The sequence below is a fragment of the Phyllobates terribilis genome, unplaced genomic scaffold (genome assembly GCF_046119375.1).
Source record: "Phyllobates terribilis strain yellow unplaced genomic scaffold, ASM4611937v1 Scaffold_5__5_contigs__length_657084704, whole genome shotgun sequence".
Classification (NCBI taxonomy): Eukaryota; Metazoa; Chordata; class Amphibia; order Anura; family Dendrobatidae; genus Phyllobates; species Phyllobates terribilis.
Genome location: NW_027362765.1, coordinates 409,518,020 through 409,530,890, shown reverse-complemented (window position 1 = coordinate 409,530,890; position 12,871 = coordinate 409,518,020). Strand labels below are relative to the sequence as shown.

The following is a 12,871-nucleotide window of genomic DNA, read 5'->3' as shown; positions in this document are numbered from 1 at the left end:
AGAACTACAGCCTAAACACAGATGACCAAAGATAAAAAGATATTTATACTTTTGCAACCAAATTATTTTTTTTTTTTGCCTCAGTGCATCTAAACAGAAAAAATGAAGCAACTTTGTAAATAATGTTCATTAAAAATACTCCCTCGATGCAAATATATGTGTTTCCATGGTAACAGACTACAAACACTGAATGTCCCTGGGGAGTGGAGGTGGGGCACTGCTATGGGCTGGTATTATTAAAGATGGCCTAGTTGCACCTTTTCGGGTTGAAGATTGACTCAAAATCAACTTCCAAACCTACTGCCAATTTTTAGAAGACACTTTCTTCAAGTAGTGGTACAGGAAAAAGTCTTCAGCTTTCAAGTAAACCATGATGATTCTGCAGGACAATGCTCCATCGTAGCATCAAAGCCTCCACAGCTCGACTGTCAGTAACGGCCTTAAAGATGAAAGAATAATGACATAGCCCTTTCCTTACCAGGCCTAAACCCTACTGAGAACTTGTGGGTCCTTCTTAAATGAGAAATTTATGGTGAAGGAACACAGTCACCTTGTCACGGGTGTGTCATGTTTGACAGACAGTCATATGGGATCCGGCTATAGAAGGTCGCTGCGTTTGAACATGCAAACATCTTCCTGATCCTTTCATTATCCCTCTCCCTCTAGGATCCAGCGGTGATCTTCACCTTGCTTGGGGATTATACCTTTAGGACCCAGCGGTGATCCTCACCTTCTGCTGCTAATTACCACACCCTTGCTGGATCCTTAAATACACTCAGTTTCTTCAGAGAGTTGCTGGTGATAGAGTTTCCTCTTTTATTCAGGCCTGGAATTCTAGTAGTCGGCTAGAATTTCCTTGGAGTTCCTTTGTGGATTGTAGCCGTGTTCTCTCCGGTGTCATCTTAAAGCTAAGTGTATCCCCTTGCCTGTTTCCCTTGTTTGTCTTTAGTTGCAGTGGGGTTGACTAGTGCTCACCTCTTCCCCTCCCTACCTAGGGCCTAGCTCTAGGGTCAGCAAGGTATCCTGCACGGCGATAGGTGCGGAACCTATTTAGTGTCGATAGGGGAGTTAGGGTGTCGTTAGATCGGCTTAAGGGTCTCCACTCTCCCTTTCCCTAGTTGTAGGGCTCCCTACCCCTGTTCCCGTCGTTATACACTGGGTACTCCTCTAGGGTGACACACCTCTATGATCAGTTGATCATCAACAGATTAAGAAATTGACAGACTCCATGAATGTAAGGTTTTTGACTGCTATTGAAAATAAGGGAGGATATATTGGTCACTGAGATTATTATTTTTAGATGTCAAAATTGTATTTTTGTACATGTTCTTGTTGAGCTGTTTGGTTATTATCATTCTCACTTTAACAGATGAAAATAAACAATTGAAATTGGAAAATTTACGTTCTTCATTTAGCTGCATAATAATTCTGCACACATACAGTACTGACCAAAAGTTTGGACACACCTTCTCATTTAAAGATTTGTCTGTATTTTCATGACTATGAAAATTGTACATTCACACTGAAGGCATCAAAACTATGAATTAACACATGTGGAATTATATACTTAACAAAAAAGTGTGAAACAACTGAAATATGTCTTATATTCAAGGTTCTTCAAAGTAGCCACCTTTTGCTTTGATGACTGCTTTGCACACTCTTGGCATTCTCTTGATGAGCTTCAAGAGGTAGTCACCGGAAATGGTCTTCCAACAATCTTGAAGGAGTTCCCAGAGATGCTTAGCACTTGTTGGCCCTTTTGCCTTCACTCTGTGCTCCAGCTCACCCCAAACCATTTTGATTGGGTTCAGGTCTGGTGACTGTGGAGGCCAGGTCATCTGGTGTAGCACCCCATCACTCTCCTTCTTGGTCAAATAGCCCTTACACAGCCTGGAGGTGTGTTTGGGGTCATGGTCCTGTTGAAAAATAAATGATGGTCCAACTAAACGCAAACCGGATGGAATAGCATGCCGCTGCAAGATGCTGTGGTAGCCATGCTGGTTCAGTATGCCTTCAATTTTGAATAAATCCCCAACAGTGTCACCAGCAAAGCACCCCCACACCATCACACCTCCTCCTCCATGCTTCACGGTGGGAACCAGGCATGTAGAGTCCATCCATTCACCTTTTCTGTGTCGCACAAAGACACGGTGGTTGGAACCAAAGATCTCAAATTTGGACTCATCAGACCAAAGCACAGATTTCCACTGGTCTAATATTCATTCCTTGTGTTCTTTAGCCCAAACAAGTCTCTTCTGCTTGTTGCCTGTCCTTAGCAGTGGTTTCCTAGCAGCTATTTTACCATGAAGGCCTGCTGCACAAAGTCTCCTCTTAACAGTTGTAGAGATGTGTCTGCTGCTAGAACTCTGTGTGGCATTGACCTGGTCTCTAATCTGAGCTGCTGTTAACCTGCGATTTCTGAGGCTGGTGACTTGGATAAACTTATCCTCAGAAGCAGAGGTGACTCTTAGTCTTCCTTTCCTGGGGCGGTCCTCATGTGAGCCAGTTTCTTTGTAGCGCTTGATGGTTTTTGCAACTGCACTTGGGGACACTTTCAAAGTTTGCCCAATTTTTCGGACTGACTGACCTTCATTTCTTAAAGTAATGATGGCCACTCGTTTTTCTTTACTTATCTGCTTTTTTCTTGCCATAATACAAATTCTAACAGTCTATTCAGTAGGACTATCAGCTATGTATCCACCAGACTTCTGTACAACACAACTGATGGTCCCAACCCCATTTATAAGGCAAGAAATCCCACTTATTAAACCTGACAGGGCACACCTGTGAAGTGAAAACCATTTCCGGTGACTACCTCTTGAAGCTCATCAAGAGAATGCCAAGAGTGTGCAAAGCAGTCATCAAAGCAAAAGGTGGCTACTTTGAAGAACCTAGAATATAAGACATATTTTCAGTTGTTTCACACTTTTTTGTTAAGTATATAATTCCACATGTGTTAATTCATAGTTTTGATGCCTTCAGTGTGAATGTACAATTTTCATAGTCAGGAAAATACAGAAAAATCTTTAAATGAGAAGGTGTGTCCAAACTTTTGGTCTGTACTGTAGATATTCTCCTAAGAAAGACAAAACCTCATTTTTTCCTTTCTTAAATATTCAAATTCCAGGTTTATTAACCTTTTGGATTGTCTGACAGCACTGGAGTTGTTCAATGATAAAGAAATCAAAAATGGAAATTGACTAATAATTGTGCACACCGTGTAGATATTAGATTAAATTAGAGTCAGAATAAATTAGCCCATTTTAATTTACAGAGCTGTATGTATCACATATGTAGTAAGGCTGTTTGCCATTTGTACAACTCATCATTATATCATTATGTGCTGTAAGTAAAACAGTTTCTCCATTAGACACTTTTGGCAACATTCAGTTTCCAGGACCCCCTTCAATATAAAATGGGGGTATGAGATATTTAGATAAACCCAGGTTTGGGGTTAGACACGACTAGAAAGGAGTTTTAAATGTAATATTCGAGTTTAAACATTACTCACCATTTCTATATTTTCTTGAGTTAAAAACTTTAATTTGTTTTCCATTCTCCGCAGTGAATGGGACATTTCCTCATTTTTCCGGCTAAGGCGTTTATTTTTGTCTAGAATTGGTTTGTATTGACTTTCTGCTTCTCGGAGGCGTTTGAGCTGGAACAGAAGAGTATAAATGTTGTAAAAGAGGAAGAACACCGAGTAACTTCACATTAATACAGAGGAGAAATATGGACAGAGTTCATTCAGAGAAATATTTATTGCCTGAGATTCGATCCATCTATATAGGAAGAACGCTCCTCTTATTTCCAACTGCTAAATTGTAGAGCTAGCATTAGGGCTCACTCACACGAGCGTATACATCGGATGAGTGCTATGCGATGTTTTATAAGATAGCACTTGGACCAATGTTATATATGGGGCAGTGCTGATCAGCGTTTTTTTTTCTCATACCGATTCAGCATGATAAAAAAAAATCACAGCATGCTGCAAGTGCCTGCAATATTCAGATCATGCGTACCTTATTGGTGCATGGAAAAAATCGGACTGCACTCAGATGACATCCGAGTGCAGTCCGATTTCCGTAGACTCACAGAATGGAGAAGATGGAGAAATCTTGTTCTTCATCTTCTATTTACCTGTGCTACGAACTCAAATCAGAGTGTCATTCAAGTGTCATTTACATAATCAATCTGATTCTCTTACATGAGAGAATCTACACTCTTGTGATCCCGGCCTTAGTTCAAGTTCAGGTACAATTCTGGTACCCAAACCGAACTTTGGAATAAAGTTTGGGTTGGGTACCAGAACCCAAACTTCCACGGGTCTGATCATCCCTAGTCATGACACAACCAATTTCTATTTCCTGCCATCAGAAAGAGCTCACTGACAGAATCACTGTTAACTGCATTCATCTACGTACTGTGATTCATATTGTGAAAAGTTTTAATGAAACCTTATTTCAAAGATATTTTTTAGCTAATTTTGACAAATTTAAAAAAAAAATGCTCTGGAAGGTGCCCATATCTTTGATGTAAGTCAGATGTTTTTTGGAATACAGTGGGGAAAAAAAGTATTTAGTCAGCCATCAATTGTGCAAGTTCTCCCACTTAAAAAGATGAGAGAGGCCTGTAATTGACATCATAGGTAGACCTCAACTATGAGAGACAAAATGAGAAAACAAATCCTGAAAATCACATTGTCTGATTTGGAAGGAAATTTTTTTCAAATTTTGGTGGAAAATAAGTATTTGGTAAATTACAAACAAGCAAAATTTCTGCCTCTCACAGACCAGTAACTTCTTCTTGAAGAGGCGTCTCTGTCCTCCACTCATTACCTGTAGTACTGGCTCCTCTTTCCTCCACTCATTGCCTGTAGTACTGGCTCCTCTGTCCTCCACTCATTACCTGTAGTACTGGCTCCTCTTTCCTCCACTCATTACCTGTAGTACTGGCACCTGTTTGAACTTGTTATCAGTATAAAAGATACCTGTCCGCAACCTCAAACAGTCACACTCCAAACTCCACTATGGTGAAGACCAAAGAGCTGTCGAAGGACACCAGAAACAAAATTGTAGCCCTGCACCAGGCTCGGAAGACTGAGTCTGCAATAGGCAAGCAGCTTGGTGTTAAGAAATCAACTGTGGGAGCAATAATTAGAATATAGAAGACATACAAGACCACTGATTATCTCCCTCGATCTGGGGCTCCACACAATATCTCAACCTATGGGGTCAAAATGATCTCAAGAACGGTGAGCAAAAATCCCAGAACCACATGGAGGAACTAGTGAATGACCTGCAGAGAGCTGGGACCAACGTTACACAGGCTACCATCAGTAACATACTACGCCGCCAGGGACTCAGATCCTGCAGTGCCAGACGTGTCGCCTTGCTTAAGCCATTACATGTCTGAGCCCATCTGAAGTTTTCTAAAGAGCATTTGGATGATCCAGAAGAGTATTGGGAGAATGTCATATGGTCAGATGAAACCAAAGTAGAACTGTTTGGTAGAAACACAACTCGTCGTGTTTGGAGGAGAAACAATGCCGAGTTGCATCCAAAGAACACCATACCTACTGTGAAGCATGGGGGTGGTAACATCATACTTTGGGGCTGTTTCTCTGCCAAGGGACCAGGACGACTGATCCGTGTACAGGAAAGAATGAATGGGGCCATGTATCGTGAGATTTTGAGTGCAAACCTCCTTCCATCAGCAATGGCATTATAGATGAAACGTGGCTGGGTCTTTCAGCATGACAATGATCCCAAGCACACCGCCAGGGCAATGAAGAGTGGCTTCGTAAGAAGCATTTCAAGGTCCTGGAGTGGCCTAGCCAGTCTCCAGATCTAAACCCTATAGAAAACCTTTGGAGGGAGTTGAAAGTCCGTGTTGCCCAGTGACAGCCCCAAAACATCACTGCTCTAGAGGAGATCTGCATGGAGGAATGGGCCAACATACCAGCAACAGTGTGTGCCAACCTTGTGAAGACTTACAGAAAACGTTTGACCTCTGGCATTGCCAACAAAGGATATATAACAAAGTATTGAGATGAACTTTTGTAATTGACCAAATACTTATTTTCCACCAAAATTTTTAAAAAAATTCTTTCCAAATCAGACAATGTGATTTTCAGGATTTGCTTTCTCATTTTGTCTCTCATAGTTGAGGTCTAACTATGATGTCAATTACAGGCCTCTCTCATCTTTTTAAGTAGGAGAACTTGCACAATTGGTGGCTGACTAAATACTTTTTTTCCCCACTGTATGAGACCAATTACATTCATCTCAATAGACCATGTGCATACTATTTTTTGCCTTTATACAAATACTTACCTGTACAGCATCTAGGACTAGGAGCACTATGAGTCTCTACAGCTCTGAACATGAATATTAAGAAATCTAAGGCGCATTGTACAACTTTTAAGCATATGATAAAGTAGGACTCTATAGACCTTCATTGGTGCTGTATTAAGCTCCGAAAGCCACATGCAACTTGTTTTTGAGACTGTATAAATGGTAACAGTGTAATAAGCTTAACATGAAAAAGTCCCCAGAATGCAAATGAAATAATGCCAATCTCAGGTACTGGTTTGTGGTAACATATCCCAAAATTCCCTGAACGGAAAGTCAGGGTCAAATTTGCATCCACTAAAATTACATTTATCTAGACGCTTCCTAATGATAAAGTAAAAACGTGAATTATTGGAAGGTGTAGCAAAGCCAGGTGGACTAGGATTAAATCTTAGCACTGCAGGTCTTGATTAGATGCACCTGGACAGCTTTGACTAAGAACCAGGGCCTGTGTTTACTGGGTGTGTCAGTCTGGTGGGTAAAGCAGAGTCAAGTGTGCTGCTGGTAAGTGACCAGCCAAAATATGAGCTGTACATGAGAGAGAGACATACCAGGGTCTCTCTCTGAATGGAGACTGCATGGCCCAGCTAGGAAAGCAGAGCAGTATGTGTGTTGGAGCTGCAGTTAAACTGTGCGGAGGCTGCAACCTGTTCAGTGTGAATTGTGCCTGGAATTGAACACTTATATTTTGCGCTGAAAGCTTCTAGAGCTCAGGCTGAAAGTGATACAGAGATTGGTAGGATCATATATCTTCTGTGTATAAATTTTGCTCCAGGAGAAAAAACGAATGTGTTCGGTTGAGCCCAGACTGACATATATGTGCCTGCTGAAAGAACTGTTTATTTCCTGTGATATCTTTGTGCCCAGAAGAGGCTGTTTTTGATTTTGAATCCCTTGTAGTTTTATGAAAGCAATAAAACTGCATCTGTTTGGACCAAACCGCATTGCCTGTGTGAACGATACCTAATGCCTACCCCAAGAGTGAATCCCTACAGAGATTACACATAGAAACCAGAAACACCTACCAGTTCATTCCTCTCTTCCGAAAGCAAAGCATTGCGGTCTTCCAGCTTACGAATAATCGCACTTAATTCTGCAATTTTTAGTTGAAAGCGGCGTGCATCTTTTTCCTCCAACTGCTGTTCCTGAAAGAAAGATCCACTGCAAATAACTGGAAATTGAAATATTGATAAGACTTATCAGTGAGGACAACGAACACCAAAAGTCACTGAGACTCCAGAAAGATCGCATTATTGCAGTGCAAATGGCAATAAGGAAGCATGGCAGATAAGGAGAATGTATTGTAAGTCTACGAAAGCACAAAGAAGCCACAGACGTCACATGAAACAAGGTAACATTTTCTGCCAGGGTTTAACCAGATTTACGATACATATTCAGCACTTTACTCACCCAAAGGCTTTTCTATTCTGCAACAGCAAAATGATTAGATCACCAAATACAGCTGCCCAAGAGACCAATGAGCCCCCCACTAGAAGAACATGAAACCAGATATGCGTTCTGGCTACGCACCTACATGACCCATAAAGAGGTCAAGACTGGTAATGCAGCTCCAAGACTGTAACCAATTTCATCATACAACTGGTGCAGGAGAGACTTTGGGTCAACAACCATAAAAATCAAGGTTGTTAAGCAAAGAAAAGCAAAAACGAAAAAAAAAAAGAAAGAAAAGAATTGGTGACTCTGAAAGTTTTATGAGCAACTTAAAGAAGTATAGAGAAAGCCATGAACTACTGATTGATACCATAGGCAAAAAAAAAGGCGAAAAGCACACAATACTGAAGCAGAGAGAAAAGCTTGACATAATGGGAAAGATACAGCAATTACTACAGAGTCTACTTCAAGGGTGTGCTTTAAAGGGAATCTGTCAGTAGGATCAACCCTCCTAAGCCGTCTATATGGGCATGTAGATCATAGGAAGCTGAATAAAATGATACCTTAATATCTGTGATCCGATGTCTAATTCCAGAAAAATCCACAATTTTATTATTATGGAAATGAGCTGTTAAGATCTATGGGCCGGACATCTACCTCCAGAGCTTGTTTTAAATGACAGGATGCGTTAACAGTGTGAGACATGTAATGACTGACAGTTTGCTCTCATGATCTACATGTTTCACATTGGTAACACCATCTTTTAATTAAAATAAGCTCTGGAGGCAGATTCTGAGTGAGATCTATGGGCGGGACATAGACCTAACAGCTCATTTACATATAAGAAAAACTTGGATTCCTGTGGAATAAGACATCGAATCACAGATATCAAGGTATCATTTTATTTAACTTTCTACGACCTACATGCCCCTATAGACGGCTTAGGAGGGTTGATCCTACTGACAGATGCTCTTTAAAAAAGATGAGAAAAAAATAATACAGATGTGTAATAATATGAAAACCATATATGTTCATGTATGAACAAAAATCTGCTGAAAATAGTCTACTAAACTAGCCAGGTTGAGAAAATCCCCTAATAAAGTAATTTGCAAAGTTTCATAACTTTCCTGCTGGACAAAATTCTAAAATAAAATAAAAAAAAAAATACATAACTTTTTAATGACACTTGACTTTCATCAGACTTTTCTCCTGAAGAGGAGACAGGCTGACACATCCCGTATGTGCAGTGTATAGACATGTGTATGTATGTGCAGTGTGTGTGTATATACATGTGTATGTGCAGTGTGTATATACATGTGTATGTGCAGTGTATGTGCAGTGTGTATATACATGTGTATGTATGTGCAGTGTGTGTATATACATTTGTATGTGCAGTGTATGTGCAGTGTGTATATACATGTGTATGTATGTGCAGTGTGTGTATATACATTTGTATGTGCAGTGTATGTGCAGTGTGTATATACATGTGTATGTATGTGCAGTGTGTGTATATACATGTGTATGTGCAGTGTGTATATACATGTGTATGTATGTGCAGTGTGTATGTACATTTGTATGTGCAGTGTATGTGCAGTGAGTATATACATGTGTATGTATGTTCAGTGTATGTGTATATTTACATGTGTATATTCAGTGTATATACATGTGTATGTATGTGCAGCGCGTGTATATACATGTGTATGTATGTGCAGTGTGTGTGAAGACATGATTATATTTGAATAAATGTTGATTTGTTGTTCAAGAATCAATGTGGAGGATTGTTGTTCATGGAAAAAAAGACATCCCTTGAAAGTAAGCCCTAACCTATCTTTCGGAGCAAAAAATAATAAAAGACCCGGTCTTATTTTTGGAGAAGAATGGCATTAATTTTTCCAGCACTTTGCTTGAGGAATAGAATTACACCTGGGCTTCTACCATTGTCCTTGTGCATCCCAGAGTAGGAGAATATAAAGATAAATCTATATTTGTTTACAACATCCATGGAAGAGAAAATAATAGTTAATTAAAATTTGTTTCATGTAGACCAAAGTATGAAAAAAGACCAAAAAATATGTTCCATTACATGGACAAGCCTCATTGAGAGTCGTCCATTCAATTGACTTCACTGCTAAATATTTTAGGCTTTATTGGTTACTAATTGTATTAACAGGTGCTCACACTAAGGCCTCTTTCATACGTCTGGATATTTCCGGTACTGGAAAAACCAGTACCGGAGATATCTGTGTCCGTGTGTATGATACGTGTGGCATACATATGGCAACCATGTGCCGCATCAGTATCACATGTACCGGCGCCTGGGAATCAGTGGGACAGATAGCACTGTTCCCAAGCATCGGGTGCTGAATGCTGCCCTCATCATTGTCCCCTGCTGGTGCTGCGATCAGCACTAGCAGGGGACAATGTTGAGAGTAGTATTCTGCTGCTGCTGTTTCCTAGTGTAAAAATAAGAATAAAATTTAAAAAATCCTTATACTCACCTGTCCGAAGATAAAATAAGCGTCCCACGTTGTAATCCATCTGACCGCACATGTAGAGGAGCAGGGCAGAATGACTCGCTGTAGCGAGCGGGCCCCTGACCTGCCCTGAGCTCAGTGAGCGGTGTCCTGTCCCTCAGTGAGCTCAGCGCAGTTGAAGGGTGCGCTCGCTGCAGCAAGTCATTCTCCTCTGTTCCCCAGTGTGTGACGTCACCTCAAGCCACCACAGATGTTGATGCAGAATTGTCTGTCAGGTGGATTACAGTGTGGGACAGTATATTGAACAGGTGAGTATTATGTTTTTAATTTTATTTTTTTTTACAGGAGACAATAGCTTCAGAGAATTAGGTGTAAAGGTGAGTATAATGTTTTTTATTTAATGTTTTTTATTTATTCTTATTTTACACTTGCTGGACACACCGGCGGCAGAATGCAACTGTTAACATTGTCCCCTGCTCACGCTGATCTCAGCGCAGGCAGGGGACAATGATGACAGAAGCCTGCAGCACCTGGCACTTGGAAACAGCGTGAACAGTACCACTGATTCCCCCAGGTACCGGTACGTGTCACACGAATGACATACGGATGTCATCCATGTGTCACCCGTGTGTCATCAGTGTGCATGTGTGCTGGACAGTTTGCGGCCCATGCTGCTGGTAAAAAACGGACATGTCAGTGTGTCTTGCCAATGGACACACGGTCCGTGAAAACACACTAACATGTGCACAGATCCATTCATTAGAATTGGTCCACGTATGGTACATTTGTCATATGGACTGAAATAGTATAGTTTAACCCCTTCTACCCCGACGATTTTTCCTCATCTTCTCCTAACGGAAAAAAAATTCAGAATGCGGTTAAATTGCAAAAAAAGTGCAATTCCACAATTGTTTTTTGGGTTTTTTATTTACCATGTTCACTATATCGTAAAACTGATCTGACAATATGATTCTCCAGGTCAGTACAAGTACGCAGATACCAAACATGTATAGTTTATTTTTTAATTAAGTGGTGAAAAAAATTCTGAAATTTGTATTAAAAAAGTTTTTGCATTTGTCGCTATTTTCCGAGACTTGTAACGTTCTCATTTTTCAGAATCTGCAGCTGGGTGATGGCTTACTTTTGCGCCCTGAGCTGATGTTTTAATTGATACCATGTTTTGATCGCATCTTATTGAATTTGGTTGCAGCAACAAAAAGAAAACGTAATTCTGGCGTTTTAATTTTTTTTCTCTTTACGCCGTTTAACGATTGGATTAATTTACTTTATATTTTGGTAGATCGGACATTTCTGAATGCAGAGATACCAAATATATGTGTATTTTTTTAATTGTTTTATCTTTAATGGGTCAAAAGGGGATTAATTTGAACTTTTGTCTTTTATTTTATTTTTTAAATATTTTTTAAAACTTTTTTTTTTTACATTTTACCGACTTCAATAGTCCCCCTTAGGAGACTTGAAGCTGCGATCATCCAATGTATACATGTAAAGCAGAAATCATGATCGCTTACCATGGCCGGCGTTTACAGGAGGCTTGTAATGACAGTCACGGGGGTCTTCAGCAGACCCCCGGCTGTCATTACAACCTATCAGGGCCCCAAAATTAGGCGGGATCAATGACTCACTTCCTGTCTGCGTGTGTTAAATGCTGCAGTCAATCATTGACAGCGGCATTAACTGGTTAACAGCCGCGGGTGGATCTCGGGTTGTTAGACGAACTTGATGGCTGATTGATGCGGGCTCAGCGTCGGAGCCTGCATCAAAGGCAGGAACACAGCCGATGACGTAAATATACGTCATCGGTCGTGAAGGGGTTTTAAACAGTCCTAAAAAAAAAAAATGGAAAAAGCTGTATATAACAGGCTAATCCCATTCAAAACCCATATTTTACCAATGTATCAGGCTGTATCTTTTCCTGTAAGGAAGCCTTTGGGAAAGACGTTCTACATTTCAGAGGACAGCATGTATAGACACTAAACGTATGGACTCCGCATAGGGCTTAAGAGTAATACAAAATATATATAAATTTGTATAACACTATTGATTTTATTACTTTACGGAATTAATAAAGTTGGAAAAACTGTCTACAGAATTTAGTATCTGCAATCTGTGATTGCATTTTACAATCGACGTCTATTGCGTACGGTTTTTATATATTCTGATAAGTATTCTCTTCATACGAGACATTCACAACATCATAATATCAAAAATGACAAAAAAAAATTGTATAGGTATAGAAATAAAAATATTTAAAGTTCCTATAACTATGTAAAAAAAGATAAAATCTATGATAAATGTAATGTTAATAATGTTAAAAAAGGATGTAAAGTAAAAGAAAAAAAAAGAAGAAATCTGAGAAAACCATCTGATGTCAGCTGTCAGCTTCACGTAATCCGTACTGTCCTGGGAAGGCATGCGTTAAATAGTACAAAAAGTAAAGTCAGGAAACACTTATGCCTACATGCCTGTACAGAGTATACGGATATGAATTATTTATCGCCTCTGCATAGACAATGTACAGGGAGTGGACTTTTCCATCTTAAAGATTTTTCCTGTTGGAACGAATCTCGGCTTATGTTAAATGTGATGAGATAAGTCATTCATGTGTTATTAGACCTCCCTATGAGCTGC

The 12,871-nt window shown here is 39.9% G+C and overlaps 1 protein-coding gene across 8 annotated transcripts in view; it reads right to left on the bottom strand.

Moving 5' to 3' along the window:
* The window catches only part of JAKMIP3 (Janus kinase and microtubule interacting protein 3), a 165,583-nt gene that overhangs the window by 67,054 nt on the left and 85,658 nt on the right, over positions 1–12,871 (bottom strand). For 6 of the 8 annotated variants that reach the window (XM_073685101.1, XM_073685104.1, XM_073685102.1 and 3 more), the window contains 2 exons: positions 7,379–7,498; positions 3,512–3,658 (listed from right to left, as the gene is read on the bottom strand). In XM_073685101.1, coding sequence (XP_073541202.1) covers positions 3,512–3,658; positions 7,379–7,498 — 267 coding nt within the window. The remainder of the gene's footprint in view (positions 1–3,511; positions 3,659–7,378; positions 7,499–12,871) is intronic. The other 2 variants (XM_073685107.1, XM_073685108.1) reach the window with 1 other exon arrangement.